General features: G+C 44.7%; 1 protein-coding gene across 1 annotated transcript in view; it reads left to right on the forward strand.

Annotated features, from left to right (window-relative positions):
• The window catches only part of LOC145359827 (suppressor of tumorigenicity 14 protein homolog), an 81123-nt gene extending 62654 nt beyond the window's left edge, over positions 1-18469 (forward strand). The window contains exons 13-19 of the mRNA XM_080214611.1: positions 3171-3278; positions 3597-3710; positions 6955-7080; positions 11255-11438; positions 14826-15097; positions 15534-15670; positions 17082-18469. Of these exons, the coding sequence (XP_080070737.1) occupies positions 3171-3278; positions 3597-3710; positions 6955-7080; positions 11255-11438; positions 14826-15097; positions 15534-15670; positions 17082-17243 (1103 nt within the window). The 3' untranslated portion in view covers positions 17244-18469. The remainder of the gene's footprint in view (positions 1-3170; positions 3279-3596; positions 3711-6954; positions 7081-11254; positions 11439-14825; positions 15098-15533; positions 15671-17081) is intronic.
• Positions 18470-20229: the final 1760 nt, after the last annotated feature.

The raw sequence follows: 20229 nt of genomic DNA on the forward strand, positions 1-20229 counted from the left end.
CTGCTGGAGGGTTCTGTTTACCTCCTCGTTATTGTCTTCATCCAGCTTAGTCCACGTTTTGGCAATGGGCCTGATTTTTACCATTTTCATTCTAAGTGTTGAATTCTAAGTGTGTGCAATTCAGCTCCGAAATCTGCTTTCAGGCGCCTCCGTACGCAGTTGGCCTGAAATCGCGAGTCCGCATTGCGCTGTGGGTGGGGCTTAGCGCACCCGAAACGATCAGAGCTCTAAACCGCGCACACGTTAGAAGAAAATTGAAAATAGCGCCACAGTCACGTTGCTCCCGTGTTGTAAAACGTGGATAAAGCAGCCCAGGAGCAAAAAGCGTTGGCCCCCACAGACATCATCCCCACCCCCATAACTCAACTGTCCTCCTTTATCCACACCCCCCTCTCCCCCAACATCGATCACCTGCAAAGTGGCAATGGACCCCCCCTTTCCCCTGCACCACCCCCCCCCCCCCCCCCCCCCCCAAGATCCATCTGGCCTTCCACCCCCACCCCACCCCATCCCCTCCATACCTCTGCCCCTGGGTGGCAATGGCAGACAATGATCTGACCTCCCTTCTAACCCCTCCCCCAGCCCCCCCACCAGACGACAATCTGGCCTCCCTCTGTTCCCACCCCCTCCAGACAGCAATCTGTCCTCCCTCTTCCTACCCATTAGAGATACATCCTCCTCCCTCTCCCTCACCAGGGAACAATCTGTCCTGCCTCCGCCCCCCCTCACTACACCCCACCACCGATCCTGAATCAGAGAGCCATTGGAAGCTCTGAACATCTGTCTTCAGCAGCTGGAGTGCCTGAAATAGACTTTTGCTGAGCCTGTCTGTTTTGTGCCGAATCTGGGTGCGCGAATGCGATGGTAAAGGGGGAAATGCTGATAAAGTTGGGCGGGCAGTTCAGTACTTCAATTTAAATGTATGCAAATGCATTTAAATCGCCGTTGGGCCTATTTTGGGCACAAATTGGATTGCAGCCATTCCCGGGTCTCAGTAAAGTGGCCATCTGTGTGGAAGCAGGCGTGGATTGTGTAATGGCCTCACGCCCGACTTTACCATGTTTTCACACCCGAGAATGGGCACGACGCAATGGTAAAATCGAGCCCAGTGAGTTGTATTGCTTGTCAGCATGAGAAGCCTGAGTCCCAGGTATTTTCGGAAGCAGTTCCGCAGCCAATGACAATCAACTTACTGAGACTCCAGGATCGACCTGTCGATTGGGATTGACTATTTGGAGACTGCTGTTCTACACAAATATAACAGCATGAATTGTGGGAGGAGATCAGAGATATCCAAGTATTCAAACTGGTTGAAATGGGGGATAAGCTGAGAAAAGTTAATGTGTAAAATCCTGTTTGAATTGCAGCTTGGTGATAGGCTGATTAAGTGATGAACATGGAGGGTAGAGTACACCCTCTGACATGGCCAATAATTCAGATTGCTCCATCTATTGGCAGCAAAGAATAATAAAGTTCTTAAACATCTGTGGCCCTGCCTCTCTGTTCTTGCCTCTCTGTTCTCACCCCTCTATACCTCTGCCCCTGGGCAGCAATGGTTTTGTTTACCTCATACCAAGAGTCAGTAATTTAACTTTACAGATTTTGCATGGTTTCTTTAAAGATTCTAGTTTTAATTCAAATAGTCAGTTAATCTGATATGAATGTACTTGCTGTATTCAACAGATGGGACTGTGTAGTTGCAGCAAATGTGCGGGACAGACAGGTGCTGATAGGCTGAATAACAGATCAATTTCTCTGAATCTAAGAAAGATACATTAGAATATTTCCTAAATAGTGACGTACCAATAACTAGAGATGTTAAATATCTATGTACACGTTGCGATTGTTTTTGTACTGTAATAATTACCAAAAATGAATGAATTGGTGGCATTTATCAAAGCAGGAAGTTTTGCTTCAAATCCCATGTAAAGAACAAAGACCTGCATTCAGTTCTGGACTACCACCACTCAAAGTTATGGGGTTGGGGGGGGAGGGGGGGGGGGCTGCGGAGGCTGGGCTGGTGGTGGCCAGAGGGTGATGTGGGGTCAGTTTAAATTATGAGTTTAGGTTGGATAAACTAGCTTTGTCTCCCTTTTGATGTATGACTTGGTTCAGGTGTTTCAAATTGTTCAAGAATTCAGTTTGGTGGAAATGAGAAATAATCCCTGTGACGGTGAAATTACAAACAGGACCAGAACTGTATCCTTCACGGATCGCTCATCCTCACAACGAGGAGGGGAAATCCAGGAAAATCTCCTGTGGATTCTGGAGGACAGGTAGTCAATTCTTCCAGAATGGCCAGGTCACTACCAGCTACCGCCTAGCAGCTGGGAACACACACTGGGAGATTTACAACAACGGCTGTTTGCCAGCAGCCTGAGGGGCTGAACGGTGATGGTTGATTGCATTTGCAGGCAGCATCCCCAGGCTGATGTAGAGTGTTGTGGCTTCTCGTACATACTGTCTCATGAGTGTTGCTGCTTACTGCCCTGCCAGCAGCTAGCACTGAGCCTGAGTGCAAGTAGATCTTAAGCAGACCTGACTTCGAGTGGAGATAGGAGATAGAAGTTCATGAACAAAGGAGGCAGTCCAGCCTGGAGGGAAAGGAGTGATTGAGGAAAAGGTCTAAATTTTCAACGTTCCCTGCCTGCGGGACAGTTCACAGCCTCCAGCCCAGCCTAGAATGTTTCAGAGGCTCCAAGAATCCCAGCTGAAAGAAAAGTCCCAGGAATGCCTGCTTGACTAGAACAAACGCATTGATCAAAAGCCAAACTTAGAAAGCTTTTTACTGATAAGTTTGATAGTAAAATAAAAAAAGACTTTTTATTGAGCACAGATGTGGGAATGACAGGTCAAAGGTCAATCGTGACTTCATTATGTTTGGAAAAATAACTCTTGAGTGAGAGTCACCAATCTTGCCAGTTGCAATGGTTTAATTGATTGGATGATAGAACAGACTTGAGTCGAATAACTGCCATTTGATCATCTCAAAAAAGGCTTGGAGAGTGACAGGGAGTGATCCTAAACCTGGAGAGAAGGGGAGGGATAGAGTTGTGGGGAGGGATGTTCTCAGGAGTACAGAGTTCCTGGGCTGAAGGAAGAGTGATGGTTGCCTGGTAGGATTGCAGACTTGTAATGCTGTCTTACTGATTTTGTTCTGTCTCTCTCAGAATGTAACGAAGACCAGTTCCAGTGTGGTACGGGTCTGTGTAAATCCAAGTTTTGGATGTGCGATGGTGTCAATGACTGTGGTGATAACAGTGATGAGGCAAATTGCCGTAAGTACCTCGCTCTTCCTGTAACTCAATCCCACTATATCTACAAAGGCACTCTTATCTTTTATTGTCCCCATTCCTGACTCTCTCTACCATTCCCATCTTCTCATCCCTTCTCCACTCTGTCTCTCTTATTGTCCTTCTCTCTCCCCCTCTCCTGCACTCAAATGCTAACTCACACCCTCCCAGGCAGGCTGACTCACTTTCCCCACTTCCCTCACTGTTATTTCCAGATTCCTCTCCCCACAAGGCTGTCTGAGTATTTTACAAAGGAAGGGTGACACTGGAGTAAATTCACTGTTACATTTTTGTGTTTCTCAGAGTGTGATTCCGAGGAGATGAAATGTGCGAATGGTAGGTGTATCCCTCAGGAACAGAAATGCAATATGGTAGATGAATGTGGAGATGGAACTGATGAGAAAGACTGCAAGAGTGGTAAGAAATGGAATCTTATTCTTTGAAATTACTCTGTATCTATTACTGTACCTGCCCTGGGAATGTTTGATGGGGGAAGTTTAGTGGGAGTTTTACTATGTATCTAACCCTGGGCTGGGAGAATGAACTGGAATCATATAACAGGGAATCAATACAGGATACGCAGCATACTGGAAATGACCCTCCACAACCGTCTCTGAAAGAATGAATAATGGTAAAAACCAACTAACTTAAAATCTATCATTGGGAAGATGTTAGAGTCCACTAGCAGGCAGTATGGTAGCACAGTGGTTAGCACTGCTGCTTCACAGCTCCAGGGACCTGGGTTCAATTCCCAGCTCAGGTCACTGTCTGTGTGGAGTTTGCACATTCTCCTCATGTCTGCGTGGGTTTCCTCCGAGTGCTCCGGTTTCCTCCTGCAGTCCAAAGATGTGCGTTAGGTTGATTGGCCGTGCTAAAATTACCCCATAGTGTACTAGGATGCTTAGGTTAAAGGGATTAGCAGGTAAAATATGTAGGGATATGGGGGTAGGGCCTGGGTGGGATTGTGTTCGGTGCAGGCTCAATGGGCCAAAGGGCCTCTTTCTGCACTGTAGGGTTTCTATGATTCACTAAAGGATGTAACAGCAGATTATTTAGAAATACATAATATTAAGCAGAATCAGCAGAGCTTCATGAAGGAGAAATTATGCCTGACAAATTTATTAGAATTCTTTTGAGGTGGTTAACGAGCTGGTAGAAGAAGGGGACCCAGTAGATGTAATGTACTTGGATTTTCAAAGAGCACTTAATAAGGCTGCTTACTAAGATAAGAACCCACGATGTTGGGGGTAGTATAGTATCATGGCCGGGGGGATCCAGCTAACTGTGTGCTGAGATAAGAGGGTCATTTTCACCATGGCAACCTGTAACTAGTACAGTGTCACAGGGTTCAGTGCTGGGTCTACAATTATTTACAATATATATTCTTGAAGTGAATGAACTATTGCCAGGTTTGTGAATGACACAAAATTGGTGGGAAGGCAGTTGGTGAGGGTAACAAAGGGTGGCATTTCCTGGCCAGAAAGCTGATGGGATTTTTTGGTCCTTCCTGCCAACAGTGACACCCCTGTTGTGGGGGATTCGGGGGTGGGGGCTCATGGGTGGAATGGGAATGCAGTATAAAAATTGTTTTGCTACAATTATACAAAGCACTACTTCAACCCCACCTGGAATACTGCAAACAATTTTGCTTCCCTTACCTGAGGAAAGATATACTGGAATTGGAGACAGTCTAGAGAAGATTCAGCAGGTTGATCCTGGGTATGAAATTTTCTTATGAGGTGAGATCAAGTACATTTGGACCTGTACTCACTGGAGTTTAGAAGAAAGAGCGGCCACCACCTTAGAGACACACACAAAGGAGGGGCAATTCTCCCAAAAGTACTGAATTGGTGAGAAAACTGGTGTAAATCATGACCTGTTTTTCAGTTTAACTTCACCACTCAGATCTCCCCATTCTGCAATACAGGGGTCAAAATCGTGAATCTCATTAAATACACGGGGGGTGGGGGGGGTGGTGTGGGGGGAGGGTGGCAGGACCAGATCAGATCAGAGTTTAACAAATCTGAAACCCTGCACATGTTAAGTGGCCCTGATCTGTCAGGTCGCAGTTTGGTGACCAGCCCAGGACCCCGCCCTGCTCCTCCTCCTCCACCAACACCCCTCCCCCCACCCCCCAACTCCCCACGGCCCATGCAAGCATTCCCGGGCCAGCCCTGACCCCCATCGACAAGCGCTCCGATCTCCAGACCACTCCCCTACCCCCAGCAGTAGCAATTTCTCCCGCCCCAACCCACCTTCATCGCTAGCCTCCCTCCAGCCCCGACCAATCCCAATGCAGAATGGCAGCAGTAGCCGCACACCAACTGATTTGCCCCCTAGGCCCTGCCCCAGCTCCCACCCCTCGCCCCTTTGACCTGCCCCCTTGCCCCCCAAGGCCCTCTCCCCTTGGCTCTGTCCAATGGGTAATACCAAGGTGCCCCCCTGGGCATGGGCACCTTGCCCCTTCAGTAGTGTCAGGGGCCACAGGCTGGCACTATGGGGGTACCCATGTCTAGGGGGCACCACCTCCCACCGTCTGACTCCTTTCACTCCCGCGCAGTCTCCTGCTAGTTCCCCGCAAGTGGGGAGCTAATCTAAACCTTGCCAGAGTGAAATACTCCCGGCAGGGTGCGGGAGATGTTATCCCACACTGGACCTGATAATGAGATTTAAAATACATTTTAAAAAAAGATTTAAATTACTGACATCTCTTCCTGCCAGTTTTCAGCATGGTCCCGACAGTGCCTGTTCTCCGGCTCTGGGAGACAAGCACGAGCTAATCCCGTGAAATGGACAACACACAATTCTCCATTCCTGACACACCAAAAAATGTGCAGGTCGGGATGGGACAATCACCCCCAAGGTTGTTTCCCCTTTGTAGGAGAGTCTGGGACCAGAGGGTATGATCCCAGGACAAGAGGATGCCCATTTAAAATCAAGATGTAGGGGAATTTCTTCTGAGAGCAGCGAATTTGTGGAATTCTTTACTGCAAAGAACGACAGAAATATGTTAGAATCATACAGTGCCATTCGGCCCATCGAGTCTGCACTAACCACAATCCCAGCCAGACCCAATGTACATAACCCCATGCATTTGCCCTAGCCAGTCCCCCTGACGCTAAGGGGCAATTTAGCACGGTCAATCCACCTAACCCACACATCTTTGGACTGTGGGAGGAAACCAGAGGAAACCCACGGAGATGGGAAGAATGTGCAACCTCCGTACAATGACCCAAGCTGGGAATCGAACTTGGGTCCTGGCATGGTGAAACAGCAGTGCTAACCATTGTGCCACTGTTCAAGGCAGAGATGGACAGATTTTTAACCAATAAGGGGATCAAGGCAGGAAAGTTGAGTTGAGGATTATCATATCATTGAAAGACAGGACAGAATCAATGGGCCAAATGAACTATTTCTGCTCCTACATATTACGGTTTTATTTAATGGGGGAGAAATAATTGTGTTTGGGGAAATCAATAAAATCCTGTAAATTAATCTTCAATAATGAAAGATCACTTTGACATGTTTTCAGATTTTGGGATAAGGGGTGTGGTACATGTACTGAGTATTGTTTTATTTCTTTACATTGTTTAAATTGGAAACATTGAGCTGTAGGTTGATTTACTGACTGACTAACAGACTGGATGTTTCCTCTGTGTAGGAAGTAACTCGGTTCCCTGCACCCCTTATACCTACAAATGCAAGAATGATGTCTGCATCCAAAAGAAGAATCCAGAGTGTGATGGAACAAAGGATTGTGCAGATGGTTCGGATGAGCAGAATTGCAGTAAGTGTTCAATGTGTTGCATCTCAATCACTAAGTTTGCTGAACAAAATCCTTTCCATACTTCCCAGATTGAGGGAGATATTATCCATAAATTTATGAGAAAGAGAAGCTTGCTCTGCTATCCAATAAGATTGATCTAATCTTGGATTTGGGAAGATGCTGGTGTAGTAGGGTCACTGGACTAGTAATTTAGAGGCCAAGGCTAATAGCCTGGAGACATAGGTTCAAATTCCACCATGGCAGCTACTGGAATTTAACTTTAATCAGTGAATTCTTGAATGGAAAGCATTATTGATAATCATAAATGGAATATATTCAATGACCGTGCTCTCTAGGGAAGAGAGAGGCGATAAGGGTCGAAGGAGAAATTTCTCCTAGTATCCATTTGAAATGGGGATAACCTTAAATTATTCCTCCATGAGGGGAAACATCCTCTCAATATCTGCCCTGTCACCATCCCTCACAGGCCCAAATCCTCCAGTATCTTGTGTATTCATAGAAATATAGAAACATAGAAGATAGGAGAGGAGGAGGCCCTTTGAGCCTGCCATTACGATCATGGCTTTTTGTCCAACTCAATAGCCTAATCCAGCTTTGTCCCATAACCTTTGATCCCCTTTACCCCAAGTGCTATGTCCAGCCGCATCTTGAATACATTCAATGTTTTGACATCAGCTACTTCCTGTGGTAATGAATTCCACAGGCTCACCACTCTTTGGGTGAAGAAATGTCTCCTCGCCTCTGTCCTAAATAACCTATCCCGAATCCTCAGACTGTGACCCCTGGTTCTGGACTCACCCACCATTGGGAATATCTTCCCTGTATCTACCCTGTCTATTACTATTAGAATTTTATAAGTCTCTGAGATCCCCCCCTCATTTGTCTGAACTCCAGCGAAAACAGTCCTAACCCAGTCAATCTCTCCTCCATACATCAGTCTGGACCATCCCCAGAATCAGCCTGGTAAACTTTCGCTGCACTCCCTTGAGCAAGAACATCCTTCCTCAGAAAAGGAGACCAAAACTGCAGATAATATTCCAGGTGTAGCCTCACCAAGGCCCCTGTATAATTGTAACACATCCCTGCTCCTGTACTCGAAACCTCTCACAATGAAGTCCAACACACCATTTGCTGCCTTTGCTGCCTTCTGCACCTGCATGTTTACCTTCAGTAACTGGTGCACAAGGACACCCAGATCCCTCTCCACACTCCCCTCTCCCAATTTATAGCCATTCAGGTAGTCATCTGCATTCTTGTTTTTGGTTCCAAAATGAATAACCTTACATTTATTCAAATTATACTGGATCTGCCATTGATTTGCCCACTCACCCAACCTGTCCAGATCATGCTGAAGGAATTCTGCATCCTCGTTACAGTTCATCCTCCCACCCAACTTGGTATTACCTGCAAAATTTGAGATGTTACAATTTGTTCCCTGACCCCACTAGTTACTGCCGGCCAATTTGAAAAGGACCCATTAATTCCTACTTTTTGTTTCCTCTCTGCCAACTAGTTTTCTATCCATCTCAATGCACTTCCTCCAATCCCAGGCTCTTTAATTTTGCACGATAATCCCTTCTGTGAACTTTGTCAAATGCTTTCTGAAAGTCCAAATATATCACATTAACTGGCTCCCTCCTTGTCAACTCTACTAGTTACATCTTCAAAGAATTCCAACAGATTTGTCAAACATGATTTCCCCTTCATAAATCCATGCTGACTCTGTCTGATCCAGCTATTGCTTTCTAAATGCTCTGCTATAAAATCCTTGATAATGGATTCGAGAATTTTCCCCACCACCAATGTTAGGTTTCCTGGTCTATAATTCCCTGTTTTCCCTCCACCTCCCTTTTTGAATATTGCAGTGACTTTAGCCTACCCTCCAATCTGCAGGTATTGTTCCAGAGTCTATAGAATTATAGAAGATGACCACCAATGCATCCCTATTTCTAGAGCTACTTCCTTAAGTACTCTGGGATGTAGATTATTAGGTCCTGGAGATTTATCCACCGTTCAATCCCATTAATTTTCCCAGCACCATTTCTCTGCTAATATTGATCTCCCTCAATTCTTCCATCTTACTAAATCTTGCATGCACCAACATTTCTGGTACCTGATTTATATCCTCTCTTGTGAAGACAGAACCAAGGTATGAATTTGGTTGCTCAGCCATTTCTTCGTCCCCTGTTCCTGTCTGTAGGGGACTTTCAGTGTTAAATTCCATCTGTTATTTGACCGTTCCGTCTATATCTTGTAGCCCAAGACACTCCGCCTCACTGCTAACCACCCGGCCAATCTTAGTGTCAGCCACAACCTTACTAATCCTACCCCCACACAGTCATCCTTGTCATTTACATAAATGACAACTAGGGGGCCCAACACAGATCCCTATGGCATGCCACTGGACATGGGCTTCAGTCACTAAAATAGCCTACTGTCATCACCCTTTGTCTCCTACAACTCAGCTAATTTTGAATCCACTTTATCAAATTACTCTGCATCCTATGTGCATTTGCCTTCTTTATAAATCTCCCACATGGAACCATGTCAAAGGCTTTGCTGAAATCCAGATAACCCATATCAACAATGCTACCCTCATTTGCACACAAGGTTATCTCCTCAAAAAATTCAGTTAAATTTGTGAAGCAGGACTTCTTTCAGCTGACGCCATGCTGGCTATCCCTGATTTTAAGCCTTGCCTCTCCAAGTAGAAATGAATGCTGTTCTTCAGAATTTTCTCCAAGTTTCCTGACCACTGATGTGAGATTCACTGATCTGCAGTTCCATGCTTATCTCTCTATAAACCTTCTTAAATAGCGGAACCACATTAGCTGGTTTCCAGTCATCTGGCAGCTTTTCGTGGCCAGAAAAGATTGAAAAATTGGTTCAGTGGTCCTGCAATTTCCTCCCACGCCTCCCACGTCAGCCTGGAACACAATTCATCTGGACCTGGAGATTTGTCCACTTTTAAGGTTGCAATGCCTCTAATATCTTTGTCCTCCCTTTCATTAATTTGCTCAAGATCCTCAATCTCTCTCTCTCTCTCTCTCTCTCTCTCCCTGAATTCCATATCTTTATCCTCATTCTCTTGGGTGAAGACCAGATGTGAAGTATTCATTCCACACTCTATCAGTGTCCTCTGGCTCCACCTACAGATTGTCCCCTTGGTCCCTAATGGCCCTATTCTTTTTCTAGTTATCCTCTTCCCATTGATAGACTTATAGGATATCTTGGTATTTTTGCCGCCAGAGCTTTCTCATATCTCCTCTTTCCTTTCCTCATTACTTCCTTAAGTTCCACCCTGCACTTTCTGACCTCCACTAATACTTACGCTGATTTCTTCGCTTTGTACCTGCTTAAAGGCTTTTTTTTCCCCATCTCCTCATATCCTGAATATCTCTGGTCATCCATGGTTCTCTGGGCTTGTCACTCCTTCCTGTCCCCTTACAGGGAATATGTAGGGCTTGTCCCCTCCCCATTCCATTTTGTGAATGCGCCCCCCCCCCCCCCTCGCCCCACCCCTCTTTGTAGATTTTCTCATTAGTAGCGGCTCCCAATCTACTTTGGGCAGATCCTGCCTTATTTTACTAAAATCCACTCTCCCCCAGTCCAAAACTTTTCTTTGCAACTTGCCTATTTCTTTATCCATAACAAGGTGAAATTGTACCATGTTGTGATCGCTATCACTAAAATGCTCCCCTACCACCACCTCAACCACCTGTCTGGCTTCATTCCCCAGAATCAAGTCTACATATTGGCCTAAGGTTCTGCTGTAGACATTTCAAGAAATCACTCCATGCAAGTCCTTAACACTATGTCTATCCCAATTAATGTTTGGAAAATTGAAATCACCTACTGTAATTACCTTATTATTAGTGTGTAAGTGGGGGTTGTATGGGGTACAGCATGCGAGAAAGAGGGTGGTTTGATATGAGTGAACATTGACTATGCAGATACAGAGATGAGTCTAATGTTGGGTTTAGGCTAAACCTAACCTTTCTACCTTGAGCCTGACTTTGAATCATTTTCACAATAGTCGGGAGGATTTGATACCTGATCACAGCATCTGCACCCCACCTTTCCAAGTAATCCCCTGAATTCTTGGGATCTGGTCCTGTGGTGAGGTGGGGAAGATGTGGATATGCTGTAATGTGGATTCCTGATGTATTTACAGATTGTGGGACTCGGCCATATAAACATTCCCGTATTGTGGGAGGTGTGGATGCGGAGGTTGGTGAATGGCCCTGGCAGGTCAGCCTTCATGTGAGGGGCTTTAGAAACACATGTGGGGCCTCCGTGATTTCCAACAGCTGGCTTGTATCAGCCGCACACTGTTTCCAGAATACAGTGGGAACCAGGTGAGTGCTCAACTGACTGTATGTAAATTCAAGGGATTCTACTTCAGTACGGAGTTCAGCCTTTCTCCTTTCTAGGTGCACACGGAGTGGCAATGATGGAGCGTGGGAGGACAAATGATGGAGGGGAGAGTGTTAGGGGGATGGAGGGGAAATGGTGGAGGCACAAAGAGAGACTGGGGGAAGAAAAGGGGGAGCACAGAGCATGGGAGATAGAGGGGGAGAGTCAGTCTCTGCTCGTCCCCACCACCTCACCCTGCTACTGACCGGTTCTCCGGTCCCAATCAGACCTCCGTCCTCTTTCCAACACCGCCTCCACTATCCCATCACCCAACCTCGTGACAAAACTGAAGTTCCTCATCTCTGCAACAATTCCTGTAAATCATTTCTGCACTTCCATTTCCTTCCTAAAGTGCCCAGAATTGGATACTGTATTCTAGTTGAGGAAGAACCAGTATTAGTTGATCAAAGCCTCCTTGATTTTGAACTCTAGGCCTCTATTTAAAAAGCCAAATATCCTGCATGCCTTTTAACCATTTTCCCAGCTTGTGCCTCTGTTCTGACACTCCCTTCAGATTTTGTTATTTTAAGTTGCCTCCTTGCTTTTCCTCCCAAAATGCATCACTTTGAATTCCTCTAAATTAAATTTTATCTGCCACATTTCTCCTCCTGATGTCTATCACTATCTTCCTCAAAGTTCATAATGCTTCTAGATTTTGTATCAACTGCACATATTGAAATTGTTCCATGCTTATTTGTGAGTTGTTATTAATGTTGACATGCCATTGGAGGGTCATGCCAAGTTCCTCTTTTCTTCTCCCCAAACTGTTCCCCTTGGTTGAAAGGGTCACTCACGAGGGGGCACAGTTTCAGAATAAGGGATAGGTGATTCAGAGGGGATTTGAAAAAACATTTTTTCATTCAGGAGTATGGTCAGAATCCGGAATGCACTGCCTGGGATGGTAGTGGAGGCCAAGAACCTGTAAAAAAAAATATTTGGATGAGTACTTGAAATATTATAACATTCAAGGATATGGGACAAGTGCAGGAAAATGGGATTAGCACGCCTTTTAATGGTAGCTGTTGTCGGTGCAGACTGGATAGGTCAAAGGGCGTTTTCTGTGCTGTATGATTCTGTAACACTCCCAAGCAGAGATCCTTTCACCTGAAACCTCCCCCCACCCCCACCAGTATATTTTCCTCCAGTCTGAAATGCAACCATTCATAACTATTTTCTGTTGTCTTTCCCTCAGTCAAATTTGTATCTATTAACAAAATACTGTGGATGGCTGGAAATCTGAAATGAAAATATAAAATGCTTGAAATACTCAGTAGGTCTGGTAGCATCTGAAAGAGTCATATGGACTTGAAACATTAACTCTGTTACTTTCTCTCCACAAATACAAACACAAGTCCTCGTCACCATACTAACAGTGTCGTCCCTTCTGTTACCTCATCACAAAACTCAAGCAAGTTGGTTCAACACAGTTTTCCCTTAATAAATCTGTGCTAGCTTTCCTTAATTAACCTGCCATTGCATAAGTGAATTTTGTCCCAAAATATTGTTTCTTAAAACTTCCCTACCTCAAGTTAAACTGACTGGCCTGTAGTTGCTGGGCTTATCTTTACAGCCTATTTTGAGTGTTTACATCCTTTTTGTAACATTTGTAAATCTCCAATCTGGCACCACCCCTGAGTCCAATAACCACGTCTAGAAAATTATGGCCAGTCCCAAAGCAATTTCCACTCTCTTTCCTCTGTGTCCTTGAATGCATCCTTTCTGGTTCTGGGCTCTTATCCACTTTAAATATAAATAGCCCATCCAACCCCGGATCAATATTAAACCCTTCAAGAGTCAGAATCACCGTCTCTTTCACCATGACCTGTATAGCATTTTCTTCCTTTGCAAAGTATCGTACAATGGTTCAGCCATGTTCTCTGCCTCCCTATTCCTCCTCTTCCTACCTTTGTACTGTTTATGTGATAGAAGTAGAAATGATTGCAACAATATTGGGGAAGAGTGAGTGGCTGAATAGCTTTTCTAAATTGCCAACACGCACTGTTAAATGTCTATTATGATGTACATTTCAGAACAATAATTTACAACTAAAAGCACACCTCATTGCTTACTGCTATTTTCTTTGATTTATTACTGTCACATGTATTATATGTGAAATGTATTGTTTCTTGCATGCTATACAAAGTTCATAAAGAAGGAAAGAAGAGAGTGCAGAATGTAGTTTTACAATCACAGCTAGGGTATAGAAAAAGATCAACTTAATATGAGGTAGTTCATTCAAAAGTCTAATGGCAGCAGGGAAGAAGCTATTCTTGAATTGGTTAGTGTGTGTCCTCAGACCTTTGTGTCTTTTTCCTGACTGAAGATGATGAAAGAGATATGCCCAGGATGTATGGGGTCCTTGATTATGCTGGCTGCTTTTCCCAGGCAATGGGAAGTTAATGGATGAGAGGCTGGTTTGAGTGATGGACTTCATTACAGTAATGGCTTCATTCATGAGCCATTGTAGTATTTTGTGGATTTGGACAGAGCAGGAGCTGTGATGTAATCAGAAAGAATTCTTTCTATGGTGTATCTGTAAAAGTTGATGAAAGTAATAGATGACATGTCAAATTTCCTCTGCCTTTTGAGAAAGTAGAGGCATTGGTGAGCTTTTCTGTCTATAGTGTCAGCTTGGAGGGATCAGGACAGATTGTTGGTGACCTGTAGACCTAGAAACCTGAAGCTGTCAGCCATTTCCACTTTGTCCCCGTTGATGTAGATAGGGGCATGTCTCCATTGCGCGTCCTGAAGTCGATGACTATCTATATTGAGGGAGAGATTATTGTCATTATACCAGTTCACCAGATTCTCTATCTCTTTGCTGTACTCTGCCTCATCACTGTTTGAAATTTGACCCACTACAGTGGTGTCATCAGCAAACTTGAAAGTTAAGTTGGAGGGGAATTTGACCACAGTCACAGGTGTATAAGGAGTATAGTAAGGGGCTGAAGATACAACCTTGTAGGGCACCGGTGTTGAGGTTGATTGTGGAGGAAGTATTACCAATCCTCACTGCAGGGTGTGGGTTAGGAAATCTAGGGTCCAGTTGCAGGAGAAGGAACGGAGCCCCAGGCCGTGGAGTTTGGAGATGAGTCTCGTAGGAATAATTGTGTTGGACGTGAGCTGGAGTGCCTTTCCTGCACCTTTTAGATACGAGACCAAAGATTCTATTTCCTATTCATGTAATTATTCTAGCTGCTACCATTGCTGACGGGTATCTGTTCTTTTGCTCTCTCTTCCAAACTGCATCTCCCCGTCATCACCCTACCCTGCTCCATTGCTCACTCTATCACTTTCTCATCTATTACTATGCATTCTTTTTCTTGTAGATATTCTGATCCAACCATCTGGACTGCATACCTTGGGCTTCATGTTCAGCTGAAGTTGGGTGATGGAGTGATGAAGAGGAGCATCAAACAGATTATTGTTCATGAGGATTACAATCCACAGACATTCAATAATGACATTGCCCTATTGGAGTTGGCTAAACCTGTAACTTTCAGCAGTGTTATTCAGCCAATATGCCTCCCAGATGCAACGCACAACTTTCCTGTGGGAAAAAGTGTCTGGGTCACAGGCTGGGGGAGGCTGAAGGAAGATGGTGAGTGAAACACCGAGCGTACAACATTTGATTCTGATGCAATTTTCTTTCATTTGTGCTGTTTGATCCAAGCTGGCATAAACAAACTGTAGAAACATTGATAGCAGCAATCCCTCCTGTACATCATGCACGCATTGAGCTGCAATTCTGAACCCACAGGATTGGGATGCCAATAAGAACTCGGAAGAGTGAATGAGGATTTATGCTGCCCACATTACGGATGGTGCAAGTTTTGCCCATCCCACAGATTTACAGATTTTTGCAATAAGTTTACCCCAGTCGCTGTAAGCATTTTATAAAGGGAGCTGGGTGAATTCCTGGAACAGGCTGATGTCACTGTGCTCAGCCTATCCTTTTGCTGATGCTGGAATCCTGTCTCAAGTGGCTTGTGGTTATTGATAAATTACATAGAGAATGACACCCTTTCTTCCCGTAGGTCCTGAGGCCAAAGTGTTGCAGAAGGCTGAGTTACGAATCATAAAGAGACAAACCTGCAATTCGCTGCTGAGCAACGTTGTGACCTCCCGCATGTTGTGTGCTGGATTCCTGAGTGGTGGCATTGATGCTTGTCAGGTAAGGTGACTCCGTAACAATCAGACAATCTTTTCCGTACACACAGTGGTAGGAGGTTCAGTGCAGCCAGTTCTCTCCTCTCTCAGACGGAACCTGTACCCACACTAACTCTCTGTGGTGACCCGAGGCTTATTCTGTCCAGAGAGACTAATGCACCCATAAAAGTTTCCTCATTTGAGGCCACACAATAAAGTAGCATTATTTCATTTCTTCTTGCAGTGGTTTAGCAAAAGGGTGAGTGGCACGTTGCGATCTTTCAATGTGAATAGAACGTGGAATGAGCTGACTAATCAGTCTTCAGTACCTAAGTCTCCCACAGACCATCCACATCTTCTACCTGATTGTTCAAATATATAGCTAACTAATTTTGTTCTGACCACCCTGTCAAACAATTGTATATGTAAGGCTTCTTTTTCATTCAAGAAAACCCATCAAATGGAATCGCAAAAGCAAAATCCAGTGGCTTCCAGAAACAACCAAACTGCTATGGAGAGAGAAACAGAATGAATATTTCAGGTCCAAGACTTTGGATCCAGAATCTTATGTTTAGGATCCAGCAAGAAACACTGGGGTCTCTGAATGGGAAGGGGCTGAATATCAGCAAGTGGGGGAGGGGTTTGAGTCGCCAAGAAGCATTGTGAATACGGGAGGGATTTTTGGGGTCTTTGGATGGAGGGGGGGGGGGGGGGGCATCAGTAAGTGGGCAAGGGGTTTAGGGTTTCTGTAGATGGGGAGAGTCTGAGTTAAAAACAAAGAAAAGAAAGTTTATTTGTTAGTGTCACAAGGTACGCTTACATTAACACTGCAATGAATTTACTATGAAAATCCCCTGTCGCCACACTCTGGCGCCTGTTCGGGTACACTGAGGGAGAATTTAGCATGGCCAATGCACCCAACCAGCCTGTCTTTTGGACTGCAGAAGGAAACCAGAGCACTGAGGAAATCCATGCAGACATGGCGAGAATGTGCAGACTCTGCACAGACAGTGACCCAGGCCAGAATCGAACCAGGTCCCCATTTCTGTGAGGCAGCAGAGCTGACCACTGTGCCAACCTGGTTTGGACAATTGACATGTAGATGAAAATCCCCCATGATAATTGCTGCAGGGAGATGGTTTCGGGGTCTGTGAAGGAGAAAGAGGGTTTGTGGGGAGGAAGGGGTGGACTGTGAGTGAGGTTTGCTTACCCTGCCACATGGAATCAGTTACGAGGGAGAGACTCTCCAAACGTTGGGGCCATTTGATCTTCTTCAAACTGAGCGCAGTGAACCTCTGAAAATGGAGACTTTAATGACAAATGTTGTTTAATTCAAGCTATAGCAGTGAACTTGTTTGATTTGAGCTCAATAAGCAAAGCAGACTCAGCTGCCATTTATTGGTCCATGCAACTCATAGTTCACTTTGTGTTTTCAGGGTGACTCAGGGGGCCCCATGTCCAGTGTGGAGAAAAATGGACGTGTGTTCCTGGCTGGAATTGTCAGCTGGGGAGACGGATGTGCGAGAAGGAATAAACCGGGGGTCTACACCAAGGCTGCAAAGTACCGGCAGTGGATCACGACTCACTCTGGAGTTTAGTGTGTGCTGAATGTGACTCATCCTTCTCAGACTCTTACTCTGCCCTGGGTCTGTCAGCTGCATTGACCATCACAGTGAACTGAAGTCAGGAGCACACTTTCACTTTGATCTATAATATATGATGTCCCAACTTGTAGATAATGTATAAAATTTCATGAGGGCATTCCATGAGTGATGTTCTGTGGGACGTTTGGCTACTTATCACACACCTGAACCAATAAAGACTCACAGTAGTAAAGGCTGTGTAAGCAATCAGTACATTGACTTGGGATATTCCATGAGGTGGAGATGCTGGCGTTGGACTGGGGTGGGCACAGTAAGTCTCACAACACCAGGTTAAAGCCCAACAAGTTTATTTGGAACCATGAGCTTTTGGAGTGCTGCTCCTTCATCAGGTGACACTGTTGGACTTTAACCTGGTGTCCAACAGTGTCACCTGACCAATATCCTATCCTAGTAAGAAGTCCAACTTCTTACTAGGATATTCCAGAGCATTCCTCATTCCCTTCCCACACAGCTTGTTAGTGAGATGAATGGATGGACAATGTTGATGGCTTTGGGGTATGGAAGGATTGCACTCGATGTGGGGGAGGATGGGAGGGACAGAAGAGCGGGGAGAGCAGCGATCAGCCTGCTGGTGGGTGGGGTTGGTGATGTAGGCTGTGGGTGACTGGATGGTGCTATGTTGGGGGCTAATGATAAACTGTGCTGAGGGTGGGGAGTCCCAAATGTGCCTTGTAATCTATCAACTCCCTTTGTAAAATAATGACAGATCCTCTGATATAATAATGTTTTTCCACTTGTTTGTAAAGTGTATTTACTTTGTTTGTTTGTGTTACACTTATTCAGAAATCTGTTGAAAGCCAGAGCTATCTTCTCAGGATTAAATGCAATGTCCGTTAAGGGGCACTGGGACCTCCTGGTAAACCTTGGAGAATTTTACTGAATAATAATTGACTTGTGTGATGAAGAGTTTTCTAAACCTGTTTTGTGAGGTTGGCTGAGGTGACAATTGAGTGAATAGGTGAATGTTGCTAATTAAATAATCATTCAAACGTTCAGTTTCTTTAACTGTGAGGCTTGTCCTTGTTCCAAGACTGAAATATGCAAAGCACATCCCATTCTGCCACCTGCAGCCCCTCCTTAATGCATCAGCTGTATTTTTTTTGCTTTTATCTCCTTACTGGGGTTGGGCCTCCTCAGTGCTGTCCCCCCTCCCCCTCCCTCCACTCCCAGCCCACCCTACCACCACTTCCAGAAAGAGCGCTGAGATCAGTCAAGCCTCCAACTCCTATTTGCTTCTCTGATCTTTTGTCTTCAGTCAAAGTACAGAAGGGAAAATCCGGAACAAATACAATGCATAAATTTTACAGGTATTTCCAGTATGCAAATTTGAATAATGATCTGTATCCAGGCACCCAAAGCAACATTGGCAATGACTCTGGACTTGTAGTCAGTCAACTTAGATAAACCAAAGCAGGCCACTTGAGAGTAAATCACATTCAGCCGTTGAGGTGAGTTGTAATGCTTGGTTTTTAGCAGCTCTGGCTCAGTCAGCTTTTTGAATGACACTGGGCTATGTTTTTGGTTTAATGTGAACGATGTGAATCAGAGAAATGAAAATGCCTTCTTGATGCAATGTGCTCATTGTTTTAAATCTTGGGCTGTCTGATTTTACATGGAAGAGAGATTGCAAATATTTTTACTGCAACAGGCTCTTGCTCAGCAATATTTTTATATTCAAAAATTTCTATAGAAAATAAACAGAATATTTGAGTGTTTTACTGGTGTTTTGGATTTGTCCCATTGTCATGTTTGATCATTTCCATTAGTGCAACATAATTTCCCTCGATACTTTGTGTTAAAATCACTGAATCAAACAGCAAGTTTGCACCTTCACCTGTTCACTGTCTCAATCGCTGTAACTGGAAGCACTGAAATACTCGCCCCTGGCCGAATAATGGAATTCTGCTGTATGTCTCAAGCTGTATGACTGACAGAAGCTGGGCAGTTATAATAATGATGCAATATATTGACCAATTAATGAATGTATGTACAGCAGCTCATAACATAATTAGCAGTAGATTGGTCAAGCCTTCTCACTGCTCTTAACCTGAATTGTTTAGCCAGTATTATCACTGGACAGACTAAAACATGGTGCAATTGCTTTAAAGTACAACAGTTCATCAAGGTCCCTTCTCTGGCCTGCACCAAATTCCAGCCTTAACTGGCTGCTTTGACAGCACTTTCAATTGCAGAGGACAAGGGCAGCCAATGCCTGAGAGAGCCAGCACTTAGCAATTCCTCTCCATATACCCCTGCTTCTAGTTTCTATGTTTCTAAATCTCACCATCCTGACTTGGAAATATGTCATTGTTTTTTCACTGTCGCTGGATCAAAATCCTGCAGCATGCCTGCCAAACCTTACAAAATGCTGTCAAACTTCATAAAACACAATCATAGAACATAGAACATAGAACATAGATATGAATGTAGCTGAGGAGGTCACTGGGGTGAAGGGGTGTAAAATAGAAAGTATTGTAGTTGATACAGAGGATGTGTTGGATATTCTAGATGGGTTGAAAATAGATAAGTCCCCTGGTCCAGACGGGATTTACCCTAGGATTTTATGGGAGGCAAGAGAGGTGATTGCAGAGCCACTGGCTCTGATCTTCAGGTTGTCGTTGGTCTCTGGTATAGTACCGGAAGATTGGAGGACAGCGAATGTTGTCCCATTGTTTAAGAAGGGGAACAGAGACTTCCCTGGGAATTATAGACCAGTGAGTCTTACTTCTGTAGTGGGCAAGGTTTTAGAAAGAATTATTAGGGATAGGATTTATAGTTATTTGGAGAGTAATGAATTGATTAGAGATAGTCAGCATGGTTTTGTAGCGGGAAGGTCGTGCCTTACTAACCTTATTGAGTTCTTTGAGAAGGTGACCAAAGAGGTGGATAGGGGTAAGGCAGTAGATGTGGTATATATGGA

Source organism: Carcharhinus amblyrhynchos, chromosome 29 (assembly GCF_965287045.1).
Source record: "Carcharhinus amblyrhynchos chromosome 29, sCarAmb.v2.hapA, whole genome shotgun sequence".
Lineage (NCBI taxonomy): Eukaryota > Metazoa > Chordata > Chondrichthyes > Carcharhiniformes > Carcharhinidae > Carcharhinus > Carcharhinus amblyrhynchos.